Source organism: Pseudopipra pipra, chromosome 10, assembly GCF_036250125.1.
Source record: "Pseudopipra pipra isolate bDixPip1 chromosome 10, bDixPip1.hap1, whole genome shotgun sequence".
NCBI lineage: Eukaryota > Metazoa > Chordata > Aves > Passeriformes > Pipridae > Pseudopipra > Pseudopipra pipra.
The window spans coordinates 12,964,352-12,980,501 of record NC_087558.1 but is presented as its reverse complement, the minus strand read 5'-3'; the positions used below and the strand labels follow the sequence as shown (position 1 = coordinate 12,980,501).

At 45.8% G+C, this 16,150-nt stretch overlaps 1 protein-coding gene across 2 annotated transcripts in view; it reads left to right on the top strand.

Moving 5' to 3' along the window:
- Window positions 1-16,150, top strand: part of LOC135419655 (D-beta-hydroxybutyrate dehydrogenase, mitochondrial-like) — a 17,338-nt gene extending 1,188 nt beyond the window's left edge. For both annotated transcript variants that reach the window (XM_064666291.1, XM_064666290.1), the window contains exons 2-5: window positions 3,431-3,541; window positions 9,181-9,322; window positions 12,871-13,023; window positions 13,927-16,150. In XM_064666291.1, the coding sequence (XP_064522361.1) occupies window positions 3,431-3,541; window positions 9,181-9,322; window positions 12,871-13,023; window positions 13,927-14,408 (888 nt within the window). In that variant the 3' untranslated portion in view covers window positions 14,409-16,150. The remainder of the gene's footprint in view (window positions 1-3,430; window positions 3,542-9,180; window positions 9,323-12,870; window positions 13,024-13,926) is intronic.

Below are 16,150 nucleotides of genomic sequence, written 5' to 3'. Positions count from 1 at the left end.
GAGGTGCTCCATCCCTCTGATCGATTTGGTGGCCTCCTCTGGACTTGCTCCAACAGGTCCATGTCCTTCCTGTGCTGAGGACAGCAGATCTGGATGCAGCACTGCAGGTGGGGTCACACCAGAGTGGAGTAGAGGGGCAGAATCATCTCCCTTGACCTGCTGGCCACACTGCTTTTGATGCGCCCGAGGATAAAATTGGCTTTCTGGGTCAATGTTTTTGCTTCAGGGCCTCCAGCTCAGTCTTGCCCCCCTGAAATAACAGATAACAGCTGTAGCCTGCTTGCAGTGTCCCAGTTCATTCTTCTGTCTACTCTGCTCTTCAGACCTTCTGCATCCCTGTCCCACCTGGAAAAATATCTTCACTTTAAGTGAATGTTTTCAGTTTTCATGGGATTGAAAACCTCAACTTTCCAACCCTGGAAAAAGGAAACAAGCTGAGTTTGCTGTGTAGCTGCACTCATCTTCAAATCAATCTGTTTGATAATGTCAGGGTAGAGCATAAAAGGGAACTGAATCAAAAAAACAAGTGGCACAACAGAAGATAAAGTCTAGGCAAGCATGGTGGGTTCCCACATGGTCTACAGAGACAGGCTGAAAAAGTAGATTCAGTTTCTTCAGCCTGTTCTGCAATAAACATGTATAATTTTGATAGATCACCTGCATTAGTAGAATTAATTCTACAACGTAATAAAGCAGTCATTCCCAGTAGAAAAAGCTCGTGAGGTGTGTGCATCTGAGCTGGCTGCAGGTTAAAATCAGGCTGCCCTGCTGGGGCTGTTTGAACTGTGAGAATTGTATATTACAGTGTCGTGGATCACACAGCAAGGACACAGCCAGTGTTACTCTGCCCACATGCCACAGCAGCACCTCTGGTACCACAAGTTATTCTGTGCTTGTAGCAGGTCCCAGGTGCCCTGTCAGCACTGTGTGTGAGAGCTGACCCCTGTACAGTGTTTCCTGAGCTCTGCATGAACGTGAGTGAAGGAGGCAGCCGAAGTTCCTCAGAAAGCTCATTAAGGTCACTGTGCTGATAGCTGGTCCTCTCTGCCTGTCCCAGCACTGAGCCAGACTGTAAACTGCAGACTGACCTTATCAAACTCCAGGAACAGGCCCATTAGGCCTTATCTTGGGACCTTATCCTTTCAAAAGATAAGGATAACTGGGCTTGTCTGTGTTTGGAAGTTTTTCTGGGATAGGATCTTTTTTACTGGGAGTGGGGTTGATTCCTACTCTCCTCCCTTGGAGCTCTTTGTCCATCAGGCACAGCACAAACAGGTGCAGGTACAGATGTGAGATCCAGTACATCCCCTGGGTTTTTGCACGCTTGTGGGTGCTGCTGAGACCTCAGGCTGTTAGGAGCCATGCTGCTGTAGTCGTGTTTTATTACCAGCAATTAGGGTCATGGCAAATAATTAACGAATAATCATAGGAACCTTCTCATACTGTAGGTTCTCATACTGTAAGTTGTTCCTCACTTTTCTTGCTCTTATAGGCAGCTGAGAGGATTTTTAAATCTCCTCCTTTCTGTCTACATTTTGGTGGTTTGTTTGGGGATTTATTTTTTTTTTCTAGGGAAAGCAAACCAACTGCTGAGAGCTAAAACTAGATGCACAGGGGAGCACACCCCAGCCATCTGCTTTTATCTCCTGCAGCTGAGTTGTCGTGATCACACCAGCTGCAAAGGAACTAATGATGGTTGAAGATTGAGTATCTTCTTTGTTTGCTTTTCCTGGGTTCTGGAAGTGATTGTAGTTTTTATTTCCTTCACGGTTCCTGCTTTTTTGTGAAGTTCTCTGTCTGCAGGATTCAGAAGTAAAGGGGCTAGGGAGGTGAGGCAGAGGAGGAAAACAGTCTTTTTCTTTCCATGGGCCAGCTGCTTGAGTTATTGCAGGAGGTGGCTGACAAATTCTGTGATCTGGCTCATGCTTGATTCTCATCTCTCTTGGAGTTGTGTCACTGTCAATTAAATTAAGTCTGAGCACTGTATATTTAATTCTCACTTATCTTTTTTCCTTTAGCTATAGCTATCTTCAGAGCTTTAGGAGAGCTAGTCTGTAGCTGGGTGCTCTTTGTCTGAAACAGGAGTCGGTGTTAATGTGGGTGTTTGTATGATAAATGCAGGATAGACTTTTGATCAGTTCTTGTTTCAACTTCAGCTCATGACTCCCCTTTGAGAGCAATAACTTCAACATGAGTTATAGGTCTGGGTGTAGCTTATTTGCTTATTGCTCTCTGCTTAGGCTCACCTGAGTTTGTGCAGTAATGCTCTGATCACTATCACCCTGCAATTATCCCTTATTGCTGCTTCACTGCACTGAGTGTCAGCAAAGCAAGAGATGAGAGAGCAATGGTGATTGACCCATTTCTGTCTGAAAAAGTGGCTGGACAAGCCAGTGCACTTAATACATAAGTATGTTCATATTCCAGCTGTTGTGAATACAGTAACAGGGAATATTAGTTGCAGATATCTCCATAGAGATGGAACTGACCTCACTTCCTTATTGCATCCTCTAGACTTTTATTGCTATATCACATTATTGCCTCATGGATATGGTTCCAGCTTGGAGCGTTGTGCAGCACAGCAGCTGGCAGCCTGCCAGTTGGGTTAAGCGTTAGGGGTTCGTTGCTTCACAGCTGTGGTGAGAGGATGACTTTCAAGCAAAGACAGAGGGTGAATGGACTTCTCTTCAGGATTTGGGATTTCTCAAGCCTGTTGTGTCATACCAGATGGAACATAAAATCTTCTCTCTCAATTTATCTGTCAGTCAAAAGACAATAATGATGTAGGAGAGAACTGTAGGATTTGAGAAGTTGTTCCTCTTAAGACTGACAAGTTTCAGAAGGAAACTCTAACCTGCAGTCACATTCCTTCGTGCTGAAATACAGCAAGGAAAGTGCCGCATAGAGTGGGAGTAGGTGGGGAACAGACAGTCGTCACTGGCAGCTAAAAGAGCTGCTGTACTGTTCAAGCCAGTGACATCCTGCCATTTGGATGTTTTCTGTGCTGCTTTTTCTTATAATGTCTGTGAGCTGATAGATCATTAACTTCTTTTTAAATGTTTCTGTTCTCCTTTGGCCACTGGCACTTGAAAGAAAGAGTTCCTGTTTTAGCTCAGGTATCAAGGCAACACAAATTGTTACAGGCCAGCAACTGAATAAATTTAGGATTTCACAGTAGCTGGGAGCTGGCTGTGTTTCTACACTACAGTCTTGTCACCTCGTTTATGCTGGTTGACCCACTGAAATGACTGGGATTAGGCTGCAGTCAGGTTCGTGTGCAGACAGGTGCCACTGTGACTTGCATCTGGAATTGTACCTCCTAAATGGTGTCTGGCCCTGGCAGCAGGCAGCTCCTATGGTGTGGGGCAGGGTGCTGGTGGTGGCTCCATGCAGTGTCTCATGATATTGTATGACTGTCTTTCCCATGCAGGCTGAAGGGAGGGCGGTGCTAATAACAGGCTGTGACAAAGGTTTTGGACATGCCTTGGCAAAACACCTTCATGCAAAGGGATTTACTGTTTTCGCTGGATGCTTGCTCATGGTGAGTAGTGATATCGATCAAAATTCTTCTCTGATTAGAGAAAAGTGCTTCTCAAGTCAAAACATTTTCATCAGCAGTCTCCTTTTACCCCAACCCAAGACCTGAGAGAGGTGCAGTGGGCATGGATCGTTATATCTTCCGTTGTTTCATGTGCCTATTGCATCTTGTCATTCCCATAATTCTGAACTCTTTATGGCAGGGTTTGTCTGTCAACTGCATGTCTGTACAGTAGCTTGCACAGTAGGGCACTGCTCACTGCTAAAAGCCTCTCAGCAATACCACAGCACACTCAATAAATCTGACAGGCCAGGACTGCTGTGGCACTATGGCTTTCTGACTTCCCTGGCATCCTTGTTGCTGTCCTTCACACTATCACTTTTGTGGACTCACTCCTCAAACTCATTTTTAAGCTGTCTCTCCTGCATTATTCAGGCTCTGTTTCCAAAATATCTTCTAATTGTGCTTCTGCAGCTTCTGTAGAAGCTGTTTGGTTTCTGGATACCTGAATAAACAAATTTACTGTACCTTTTTGACATCTGTAGGTCTCTGTGTTTGTTTGTAGGTCTCTGTGTTTGTTTGTAGGTCTCTGTGTTTGATGGGAGGCATCACTTGTAAGAGATAGGTTTAGGCACACCGAATCAAAAGGGGTTGCAGACCCCTCATCCCACAGTCCCTGCTCTTGCATGACACTTACAACTTAGTGTTATGAAGTCCTCTTTATAAACTGGGTCAGCTTCACTTCCATCTCAGATGGGATTTTACCCCTGCTTTGTTTTTTTGCTATTTTGATAGTCAAAACTCATGTAATTTCTGACCTGGATTGTTCAAGATCAATTCATAGCCACTTATTTCTCCATTTGAAGATGGCCATTTCAGCACAGGTGCTCAGGGAGTGATGACCACAGATTTTTGAGTACTGTGGAGAATGAGAATGAACAAAAGTGCCCCTCTTTGCCTTGTGTGATCGTGACAGAGGTTACGTTCTTCCCCCACACCAGAAGGGAAAGTTATTATCAGCTGACATATTGTGTAACTTGAGAGCAAGAGAGTCCTGTTGGAAAATTGCCACTGTTTGGAAATTTCCATACGGAGGCTTTGTGTAATTCCTTCAGTAATCATGTCATACGCTGCTTTGGGATGCCTGTCTGTGCTGATAGCAGTTCAGGCACTCACTTTGCAGAGCAGCAGATATAGGGAACAGAAAGGAGAGGGGAGATAGGGCAGGCTGAGGGGGCTGTTCGGAAGGCAGCGTGTGGAGCAGAGAGGGAAAGGCTTTGCTGGAAGCCACATAAAGAAATTAAATGCTCCTGAAGTGAGCCTTGCTTGGTTGCTTTATTGACTGTGAGCTGCTGTAGCTTCCCTGCAGGGTCAGAGCAGGTGTGGGGGCAGTTGTCATAAAGCTGGTGCCATACTCTTAGTTCACACCTAGTTAGTCCATCATCACTTACTTACATGCTTTTATACAGAGACTTAAAGGATCCCTAATGTACTAACCATTACAGAAAGCTCTTGTATTAAATACAAGGTAATAGACTGTCAGGTGCATCAGGGGCTTCTTACTGATCAGACAGTCAAATATAAAGTTACAGGAATAACAAGAATACTTCAGGCAGGCTGGGATAGAACTGGAGAGGATCAAATGCAAAAGGGATTACATTTAGCAAGTGCAGGTAAGCCCACAGACAAAGTTTCTGTTAATATATTAGGATTAAGATGAAAAAGCACACAGAAACAGATTATAAAGTAACCCGAAATGTAGAAAGTACAGCAAAAGTTGAAATAATCGTCTTCTTTTCTTTGATCCTACTGAGAAAAGAATAAATTGTTTTCAGATGCCTACTGCCAGCAGTTGTCATGAGGACATGCAGGCAAGAAAAGGTAAAGAGCAGGGAATGTTTAGATAAATAGAACATGTTCAAGTTCATAAGGCCTGATGAAATGTACTGATGGGCATTTAAAGGATGAGCCATTGTGATTTCTGCCCCATGGGTGATACTTTCCAGAGCATCTGGAGGCCAGGAGATTTCCAAAAGGCTGGAAGAGGGCAGATATTGTACTTCCCTTCCCAAAGGAGATAGACCTCTGAAATTGCCTACCAGGCAGCTCACCTTCAGTGCACTAGATGCAATTGCTACACACTGCTCTGTCAGTTTTACAAATGATGGGATCACAGTGTGATGGACACTGTCTGTGTAAGTTTACTGGGAACAGACTGTGCCCTGTCAGTCTAATCCTATTCTGGCTAAGCAGCAAGGTAGTTAAAGAGAAAGGAATAAATGTATCCTGAATCACATTTTGTTACAGTCCCTCATGATAGTCTCATGAGCAAACTTGTGCTCTAAGTGACTTGTGCTCTAAGTGACTTGTGCTCTAAGTTCAGTCCCAGGACCATTTTCTTGGAAGTACCCTCTGGAAGAGAATTTTCACTTGGAAAAAAATATGCCCAGAACCAGGCAGAGAAGACTGTAGGCCCTTTGGGGGATAGGGTTCAAAATGATCCTGACAGATCGGATGGAGTCTCAAATCAATTACGTGAAATCCAGTAAGGACAAGCACGAGGTGTTCCGCTCAGGAAAGGCAGGAAGGGAGCGGGTGGATGGGCAGCAGCAGGGTGGGGAGGAACTGGCGCAGATAGAGCAGGCTGGCTGGATCCACGGGTGTTCAGCATTGTGTTTGTGGCTTCCTGATTCCCCCTGACATCTCACTGCAGGTGCCTGAGTGCTTGCCAGAACTTAATCCTGAATCCCATGAGCTTCCCTGGGAAAAAGCCATGGCTATGTCTGTTACAGGAGGGCTCTCTGCTAACAAATGCCTGTGTGATCTGCCTGTTCCTCAGCACCGCTGCCTTGGGATCCTCCAAACCAGATCAGGGGAGAGGAACGAGCAAGGGGAAGGGGAAGCAGCCAAAAGCTGGAGCAAGATTCCTCAGCTGGGTAGAGAGGGATTGTGGGGCTGTTGGGTTTCCTGGCCTGGAGCAGCCCCTGCTGAGCACAGGGTGGGATGGGCAGGCAGAGCCGTGCAGGGCTGTGAGGGCAGGATAACCAGGGGAAAGGAGATAGCTGGGAGGAAATGGCAAAGTCCTGCTGAAGGCCTCTGGAGAGTACTTAGGCAGCAGGCTGGGCTGGAGCAGGATGGCTTTCAACTCTGAAGGAACTGGGAAGAGGAAGCTGGGAGATTCTCTAAGAGGACAAAAATCAGACAAAGTGACAGCAAAGGGAGAGGGAGAAGGGCCACTGCTGCCAAGACCTCGCTTGATTCATGGCTCCTGCTGGTGAATCCCAAGATCAGAAAGGTCATCCCTGGGAGGACAACCTGGCTGGTCCCATGGGAACTTCTCCAGGTGTTTTCCCAGCCAGCAAATCTACCATTAAAAAAACAAGGAGGATGTACCATGTGGATGTCTCAACAGGAAATGTGCTTACAGCCCCTGAAGACCACAGAACATATGATGATGTTCAGTTGCTTCCATACAAATACATGGCTGCTTCATTTGTGAAGAGGTTTTCTGGACAAAGGAGTTGAGCACTTTGTTTTACAGTTAAACAGTGGCTGAAGTGGTATCTACAACTATGAAAAGTGGTTCCAATTGATATTGCGTATTGAAGTCAGTCTTCCAAAATCAATATGTTTTGTCAACAATGAATAAACTGTAGCTGGGAAAGTAACTTTGCAGATAGAGTTGCATTGGTGATAGGGGAAAATTCATCTCAATATGAACAATACAAACCATTTATGTTGGATTTTTAAGTTGCTGTCCTGTGACTCTGTTTCTAAAAAAACAATGAAGATATTTCTTGTTTAGTTTACAAGTATTGTGAAAGATTAAAAAATATGTAGGGAAAGGTGTTGTCAGTGCTGAAATGACAACTAGCACTTGAATACAGATATACTTACGTTTTCATTTTTATGTAGATACCATAAAGCTCTCTCTGTACAAGCTGAATTAGCTCCACTTTTTTCACTGTTAAGTAGCCGAAAGTTGCTTTGTATAACTCAGTGGAGATGCAAGAGCATCTTCCAGAAATACAGTCAGGCATCATACAACCTTCATCTGTTTCAAAGGGAATAAAATGTTTTGGTGACTATGTTATTGGCTACTTGTAATGCCACTTTCAGAGACTGTTTTTGTGGCCAGATAAGAAGCCAACGCAACACCACATCACGTTCGATGTGCACGAGAAAAGCTTCAAGCTGTATTTGCTGTTCTAGTGATACTGGGAAATAAGTGAGTTGTGAAATAACATGCAGCCATGGGGCCAGGAATTCGTTCCTACTATTGTCATAATGGCAATGTAACTATATATTGATTTTTAAGAGAGCTGCCCTGTTTTGCTCAAAGCTGTGATGGACATTTCGTCTCTTTTCCTTCATTACATGTCATTGTTCACTCGACTGAAGGTGGACATGAGATGTTGTATACTGTATTAATTAAATAGCCTGAGATACTTATAAAAAACTAAGCAGTTACATGTTTTTTATATCTGCCTGTCTGCAGAGGCAGCTGAGCAGGTGACTGTGGGAGGGTCGCTCGCCTTGTTTGCCCTCGTGCTGTGGGAGTTGATAACGAGTGCTAAAGGAAGAGTGGCAGCCAGGCACGGTGACTCACCAATTCATAACTTTTTCCTCCCTAAAGAGGCAGAGCCTGTGACACAGGGAACAGTTCTGTGAATTAAATCTCAAGCCTGCTGTGAAACTGCACGGCTAATCTGTTCTCTTTTCACTTTTATTTGTTATTTACCACCTGAGCAAGGCTGTAAGGCTTAGGCAGCAATCCTGCCTGGAAGTGAGCAGGTAAAGTTTGGAATTTTAACTGTGTTTATGTTTGAATAAACAAAAAACCACCACAACAGTAACAGAATCTCTAATGATAGCAGTGGAGTGGGGAGGAAAGAAAGGAAAGCCATCATGTTCTTATTGCCTATAGTGTGAAAAAAAAAATCTGTTCTTTCTTCCTTAGCCAGAATCTCCTTTCATGCCTCATGCCTGTAATCGTGCTGTTGTGTAGCAGATGTCCACTGAGCATCTGTGCTGCTGTGGAGTAAGAGCACAATATTGTATAGGTTGAGCTGTGAATGTTTCCTGCTGTATCCTGTACATCAGACTGTTTGCTGTTAGGCCATGCTGAGGGGGTGCCTGCTGTCTTGTTTTCAAAGTGGTCTGACAATACTATTTCATTAGAACCCAGGCAGTATTTTGAAATGACATGAGTACAGTGCCTAATTAGGTGTTTGCTTTTAAGCCTTGAGTATCTGACTCCAATCTCCTTATAAGTGTTTGCTGTGTCACCTGTAGAGTGTGAAGACTGAGGCAGTGGAGTCACCCACAGTTCTCCCAGGCTGGCACAGTATTTCACCATTTTACAGATGTGAAACCCATCATGTGAGGAGCCAGCAGCAGGGGGGCTTCATGGCCCCTCACGGCAGTGGGTCACCGATGCAGTTATAGAAGTGGTGCTGGAGGAAACAGATAGAAGGCACGTGGGTTTGTGTGGATCCTGTGCTTATTTGTGCACCGGGTTTACACCTCTGTGTGCAATGTCAATAGCTTCTGTTTCCTGACTCTGTGGACATGCCTGGCCCCAAACTGCATTACTGTTCTTGGTCCACCTTAGTGGGACACCTTTCTGTTCTGCTGAGCAGGATGAGAATGGAGATGGAGCCAGGGAGCTGAAGAACATGAAGTCAGACCGCATGAAAGTGCTACAGATGGATGTGTGCAGTGATCAGGAGGTGGCTCAGGCTGTGGATTTTGTGAAGAGGACCCTGAAGGAGCCAGAGAAAGGTATGTGGGGATCTCTTGTTCACAGAATCCTTTCTACAGAGCTGGCCATGCACTGACCAGGTCATTCTCTCTCTGTACTGCCAAAAGAGGGTTAACAAGCCTGAAGGCCTGTGACAGTGTATGGCTGGCAGTCAGGCAGCACTGTCCCCAGGTCAGTGAGGACAATTGTCTTGCTGTTGATGTGGCATCCACATGGAAAGAGACCAAGACTGGCTGGAGGATTAGGCTTTAACTCTGCATCCCATAAAAAGCAAGGAGTGGCAGCAAGCCCACAAGTGTCTTTGTCCTTGAATGTCTGTGAAGGCCATGGAACAGCCAGAGCTTGATCCCTTCCATGTGCTCCTGCCACAGCCTGGCTCATGCAGACCTTGCTAGTGACCCTGCTAATGAAGAGGTGACAGGCCCTGGCTGCTTAGTGCAGTCCCCTCTGCTGTGCAGGTACAACTGAGCACTGCTGGAGCACAAATCTGACCTGCCCCAAAACCTGCATTAATCTTCAGCTGGGTGAGTCCATGTCTCCAGTTTGCCATGCAACATCCCAGAGGTGATATGAAGTGGGATCCAGGGCGGGCTTGGTATAGATGACCTTAATCCACGTGTCACCTTAAGCATAAGTCCAACTCATGGATCCCAAAAGCATGTTAAAGAAGATAGGAGTCCCTTCTTTCCTTCTTGGGAGTGGTTTGGCAGAGGGATGTGAGTTTACAGCCTGGTGTGACACCACCTAACCTCTTCCCATGTAGTGAGGTTGTGAGGCTTCTTGCCCCGCATAGGTTTCTCTGCAGCCTCTGTGCCAGTAGCAAGCCGGACAGCAGCTGTAGACACAGGCTGAGAATGAGCTGAAGTTTAGCGTCTGTGGCTCCAGGACTTCAGGGTTGTGTGACTTGAAGGTGGTTGCTCCTCTTGAAGCTTGGAGGAGACTGCCATGGCCCTGTCGTTGTTCACAGCAAGTATAAAGCTAATAAATAACAATAGCTCTAATCTTCACGCTAATAATGTGAGCACACCTTTCTTCCTAAAGCAAGCATATTAAATGTAACTGAGTAATGCACAAGCTCTGATCCCACACACGTTCTCTCTGCATGGCTTTTCTTCCTACACAATCACCCAGCCCTCATCACATATTTCACAGCTTCTCAAGCTTTTCCTGAGGAGCCCAGCAACAGCAGTGGTGACACAGAGCCATTTCCCACTGAGTGAAAGCTTGGAAAGGAGCAGCTCTGTTGCTTCTATTAATGCAGCAGTGTTTGCAAAACTGTGTGTGTAGCAGGGACAGAGAAGCAAGTTGGACCGGTTCCTCCTGCTCTTGAGAGCCTTATCCTGTAGCTGTTTGCTCCAGCACGGTGTGCAAAGCACCAAAGGCTTCTTTTTAGGCCCATCAGTGTGACTGAGATTGGAGGCTTGCCAGTAAAATAATGGTCAGTAAATAAGTGCTGGCATATAGAGACTATTGAGGTGCCTTGCACAGAGGTGGTTGTTGCACATTGAATGTTGCCCCAAAGGAGCTACTGCAGAACAGTTCTTGTGCTGTACAGTTTTTTGTACCTCTTCTCCCTGAGCTGTGTACATAAGGCTGAACTAATTTTGATAGGAGTGCCCGTTTGTTTTCGGTCTTATGCAGTTCCCACTGTATTGTTGACACTACAGACGTAATAGTGATAAGGCTCTGCTCAATAAACACACCACTGTCCAGCAAACAGCCCCATGCCTGGGCACCCCTCAGCACTTTGTTCTGTATGTAACGTGCCCTGATGGGTGAGCAATGGAATTCCAACAACAAAGTATTGTAAACAGTGATTCAGGGACGTTCATGAAAACTAACCTCATAACCCAGGAAATGGAAATGGTTGTAGAGAAATCTACAGGAATTTGTCAGGAATGCTCTGCAGACATCAGTTTCTGTCTAACAGTTGATAAGTCTTTGGTAAATCCCTGCCAAATTTGCTCTGCATAGTTTCTTGTTACTGGTGAAATTACCCCATCAGGTGCTCTGTTTCCATGGTCCTCCTGCTAGCAATTAGAGTTTGCTTTGCAGCAGCAGAGGGGTCCCCATTCAGGCTGAGATGCTGTACTGGCTGCAGATGAGTATGAATTTTAGAGTCATTTTGACCCACTGAAGCTGGCAGCTTCAGTAAGTGAAGCAGTGACAGGCTGCTATACACAGCTGGTCAACAGCCTCCAGGGAGAACAACCTCAGCTGGGAACAGGGCAAGGTTACTGGGACCCATGTGAGAACAGGGTGTCAGGCTAGCAAGGGCACATTGGTGTTTTCAAATGCACCAGGAGGATACATTCCATTGCACAATGGTAGAGTATTGCAATTTGCTTGGAGGACTGTGTTTGGTACAATACATGGTTACTATCTGACCGTGAATAAATACAGGCTAGAAGTTATTCAAATACTTTCATACATTAGGGCAGGGAAACTGTGAAGCAGAGGCAGGGCAAACAGCCAAAAAACTTCTGAGAAAGAGCTTAATAACTTTTATCAACAGGGTGGCATGACATTTGCCACAGTCCCATCGGTGCTTTTGATAGCAGTGTCGGAGCTCCCTGGACATGAAAGATCTTCCTTAGCCCTGTGCTTGTTCTTGGTGGTAAGAGGAAGGTCAGGGAGTGGAGGGGCCCTGACTCCAATGCACCCCAACAGTTCAGCCTTCACTCCAACACAGTGCAAAATAACCGTGGTGTATAGCAGGACATCTAATAAAGAGCAGCTCTGTTATCTTGTTCCAGCTCTTCTGTTTGCTCCTCATGCAGTTTATGGCTGCATAGTCAAATATTTCAATAAATCCATGAAGTGTGGATTTAGTCATGCAGTTGTTTGCCACTGGGACTCCAGCAGTAATTGCTTTGAAGGGTCAAGTCCTTGGTGACCTGATAAGTCCTGACATGTAAGGGGCTCAGTGCAGAAGCTTTTGGTAAGTGCAGTCAACTTAATTTTGACAGTCTTTGCATGCAGAAGAGATGTTCATTTTTAAATTCTAGTAGTTGTAAGGGTTCATTGTAAGCTTGCTGACCCTTAGTTAGAGTTGAGGGAAACAGATACTTAGACTAAAACACAACAGCTGTTAATCAGGCCATGAACTTGCAGATCAATACCATGCACTCTCCAAAAGAGTGAGTCAGAGTTGTGAATGGGATTTAGAAAGCCATGATATTTGTTTTCCTTGCCTTTTTTTTTTTAATTGTGGGGAAATTGAGCCCCCTCCAAAAATGCATAACAGCACTGAACAAAGACAAACCTGGGACCAACAGGAGGCATGGAAAGATCCAGCCATGAGAAGCCCCAGAACAGCATGTGACCTTACAGCAGGCATTCAGGGAGGCAAAGCTTGTGTGGCCCCATCACTCTCCTTGATGTTGCAAACAAGCCCCTAGTATACCAAGAGTGTATTTCATCTCCTTGCTGGGTTTTCTCTACAACCTTTTTTTCTAGAAGTCCCCAGTTCTTTATCAAGATTTTAGGTTACTGTGAACAACAAGGAAGGTGACTTTTCTGTGACACTCTTCCTTGTTCCACTCTTCAACCATGTGTTTTTTGGCAGGTTTGTGGGGCCTGGTGAACAACGCTGGCGTCTCAGCCTTCGGAGAGGTGGAATTTGCAAGTTTAGACAACTACAAGAAGGTGGCAGAGGTCAACCTGTGGGGCACTGTGAGGGTGACAAAGGCTTTCCTGCCCCTCATTCGAAGAGCTAAAGGTACATACTGGGTAGTGTGGCAAGGCTCAGAGTTATTGTAGCACAGCAAAGAGATGTAGCTAAAAATTCAGGCTGTGCTTGGAGGAATGCCTGTGCAGTCCAAGGAGGCTGTCTGAGGCATGCAGTGTAAGCATTTGGTAGTACAGGGCACTCTTGGGGCAGGCCAAGCACCTACACTGCAGGTGTTATCTTAAATATGCAGGATGTCAGAGACCTTTGTGTAATGCTGGCAGATATCACACAGACAAGATAATCCAGAGTCCACTGAGTGCTTGTGTTTGGATAACTGAATCTTCTCCCTTCATGTTATTCAGTTCACAGATGACTTCAGGTAGTGATGGAATGAATGAGTCAATAGCAGCCAATTTAGATATCTTACAAGACAATGGTATTATCAAAACTCTTTGTTTTATATTAAAAAAGGTATGTATGAGCAGAACTCTGAAGAGCTTCTTTATTTGGTATGTGTGGGAATGCTGGCACAGGTGTGTGTTCTGTGAGGACAGAAAGGGGGTGTATTGAGAAGATTGCTCAGATACCGTTTCCAGAAAGCAAGTAACCACTAAGCAAGCTCCATCTCACTGCAGAAGGGATCTTACCCATCAGATCAGCAGGTCGTTCCCAGGTGGTTTCCACAGGTGGAAATTCAGAGGGAAATGTCTTGTATGATTTGTAAATTCTTTTTGATACTGTGGCAGGCATGTACACCATCCATGGAGGAGGTCAGAGCAGGGGTTAGCCTTGCTTGAATCAGGAGAGAAAGGCTCCTTGACAGGGGATTTGTATGCCTCTTCAAGATTCAGATCTTAGAAATCAGCATCATCCAACTAAGCACCCTTTTACTGGGATGTTCTGGCTGCTGCTTCTGCAGCCCATCACCTCTCCCTGCTCTTTTCTCTCTAGGCCGTGTGGTGAATATCACGAGCATGTTGGGACGGATGGTGAGTCCATCTCGCTCCTGCTATTGCGTGTCCAAGTTTGGGGTGGCAGCCTTCTCCGACTGCCTGAGGCAGGAGATGTACCGCTGGGGTGTCAGAGTCATCCTGGTGGAGCCCAGTAACTTCGTGGCAGCAACCGGCATCCTGACGGCAGAGGGCATCGACAAACAGGCCGAGGCTCTGTGGGCCGGGGCCAGTGACACCGTGCGGGAGGACTATGGGGGGGAGTATTTCACTCGCCACGTGGCCATGATGAAGTCCTTTGTTAACAGTGGCCTGAAGGACATGTCTCTGGTTGTGAATGACATCACTGATGCGCTCACTTCCCCGTGCCCCAACAACCGCTACAATCCCATGGAGACCTACTGGTGGGTGAGGCTGCAGGTCATGACCCACCTGCCCACGGCCATTGCCGACTGGCTTTACATCCCTGGAGCCACCCTGTAAATGGCCGTCCTTCTGGCATCCTTCCAGGGCTCATACTCACGCACAGGTTACAGCTCACTTCTGCACTCCTTGCTGATGTGTCTCCCCTGTAGATGCAGGATTATGGCTTCAAGTCGTGTCTTGTGGAATGCTAGAACAGCATAGCTTTTTTGTTTGTTTTTTTTTCCTAATTCTTGTTTGTATTCCCTACTGTCCTGATTAAAGTCGAAAGGTATTTTCCTTTTAACTAGGAGGCAGAGGAAGGTTAACATAATGGATCAAATATGTGGCTAGTGTAATTGGGTCAGCAGAATTCCCCCAGCGATAAATTTGGCTCATTAATGGGCTCTTGCTTTTCCTTACAAGGATGACCTGCTAATAGCAGAGTAAAGCTGTTGCTATGAGATGGCTCAAAGGGAAAACTAAAATGGGAAACCAAAGCAAAGTTTTCCTTTTGATTGAAAATGGGTCAGTCACAGCCTTCCATTGTTTTTATGATACTGCTAGGAAGCTCTGCTGCACTGTGACTGTCTGCTCTTTCCAGGGAAACAGCCACACTGCCTCTAAATAGCCTTATTACCTAGCTGCAAAGAAGGGCTCTTCCCTCCCTGCACTGTGGCCAGGAGATGCCAGAGCAAACAACTGGGGATAGGCTGGGCTGGTAAAAGCGCTTCTAATAATGAGTGAGGTCTGAGCCATCCCTCAGTCAGTCCCTGTGGGTGCTGGGATTTGCAGCCTCTCTCCACCTGCTGCTGCAGAGCTTTGCGGAACAAGGTTTAAGCTGATGTAGCAAACAAATTTGGCTCCTCTGACTGCTACCTTAGGTGCCTAAACTACTCAGCTGTGGTACTGACACTCCCCCTGCTTCCCTCACGTCACTGTCCCATCCAGACTCCCTCTTGCTGGTGAGGGAGCTGCTGTTGGCTTTCCCAAATCAGTTTTTTGGTTTAATCCTCTGTGCCTGAACAGTGACAGGGTAGTGTGCAAGCAGAATGACCTGACTATGAGCTCTGGAAAGGTCCTTTAGGAGGCACATTTCTTACCTTTAATATTGCACAGTGAAATCTGCATGTCACACAATCATCTTCTCTGAGAACCTCCTGATAACTGTTATGGGCTACTCTTGCCCAGTATCTCCAAGGGTCTCTCCTGTTGGCCATATATAGGATTTCAATAATTTTTCCAAGTGCTGGGGCTGCCTGGCCTCATGCTCTATTCCCTCTGTTCCAGTGGTAACCACTGGTGGAGCAGCCAGCAGGCTGGGGGTGCTGCTGGCCAAGCTGGTACCCCACCCTCTTACTCTAGGGACCAGCTTTTCCTTCCACTGTTTTGCCTTATGTGAGATTCAGTGGCTGTGAAAAGAGCTTATTGATTGCTCTTTTTTCATCTGTCTCTGCTAGCTCTGACGTGGAAACTGTGCCTTAAACTTTTTGATTGCCACTGGCTTAAATTCTTGGAATCTGCATGCAGCCATGAATGCTGTGATGCCTTGAGGAGGAAAGCAGACTTCCCTTGGAGATGCTGTCAAAGCAGTTTGTATTACAAGTAACAACTCCTGGAAATACTGCTGTGCAGTTCTTTTTTATTCCAGATCATCGGCACATGGAGATTGCCTGGGATCCAGGACCTAGAAGGATCCCACTGAACTGCAGCTTAAACAGTGTTTTAATCACTTCTTCCCCCTGCACTGTGAAATATGATTACTGCTAAGTAACTCTGATTTGCACAGAGAGAAAAATAAACTGTGAGATTTGTAAAGCATA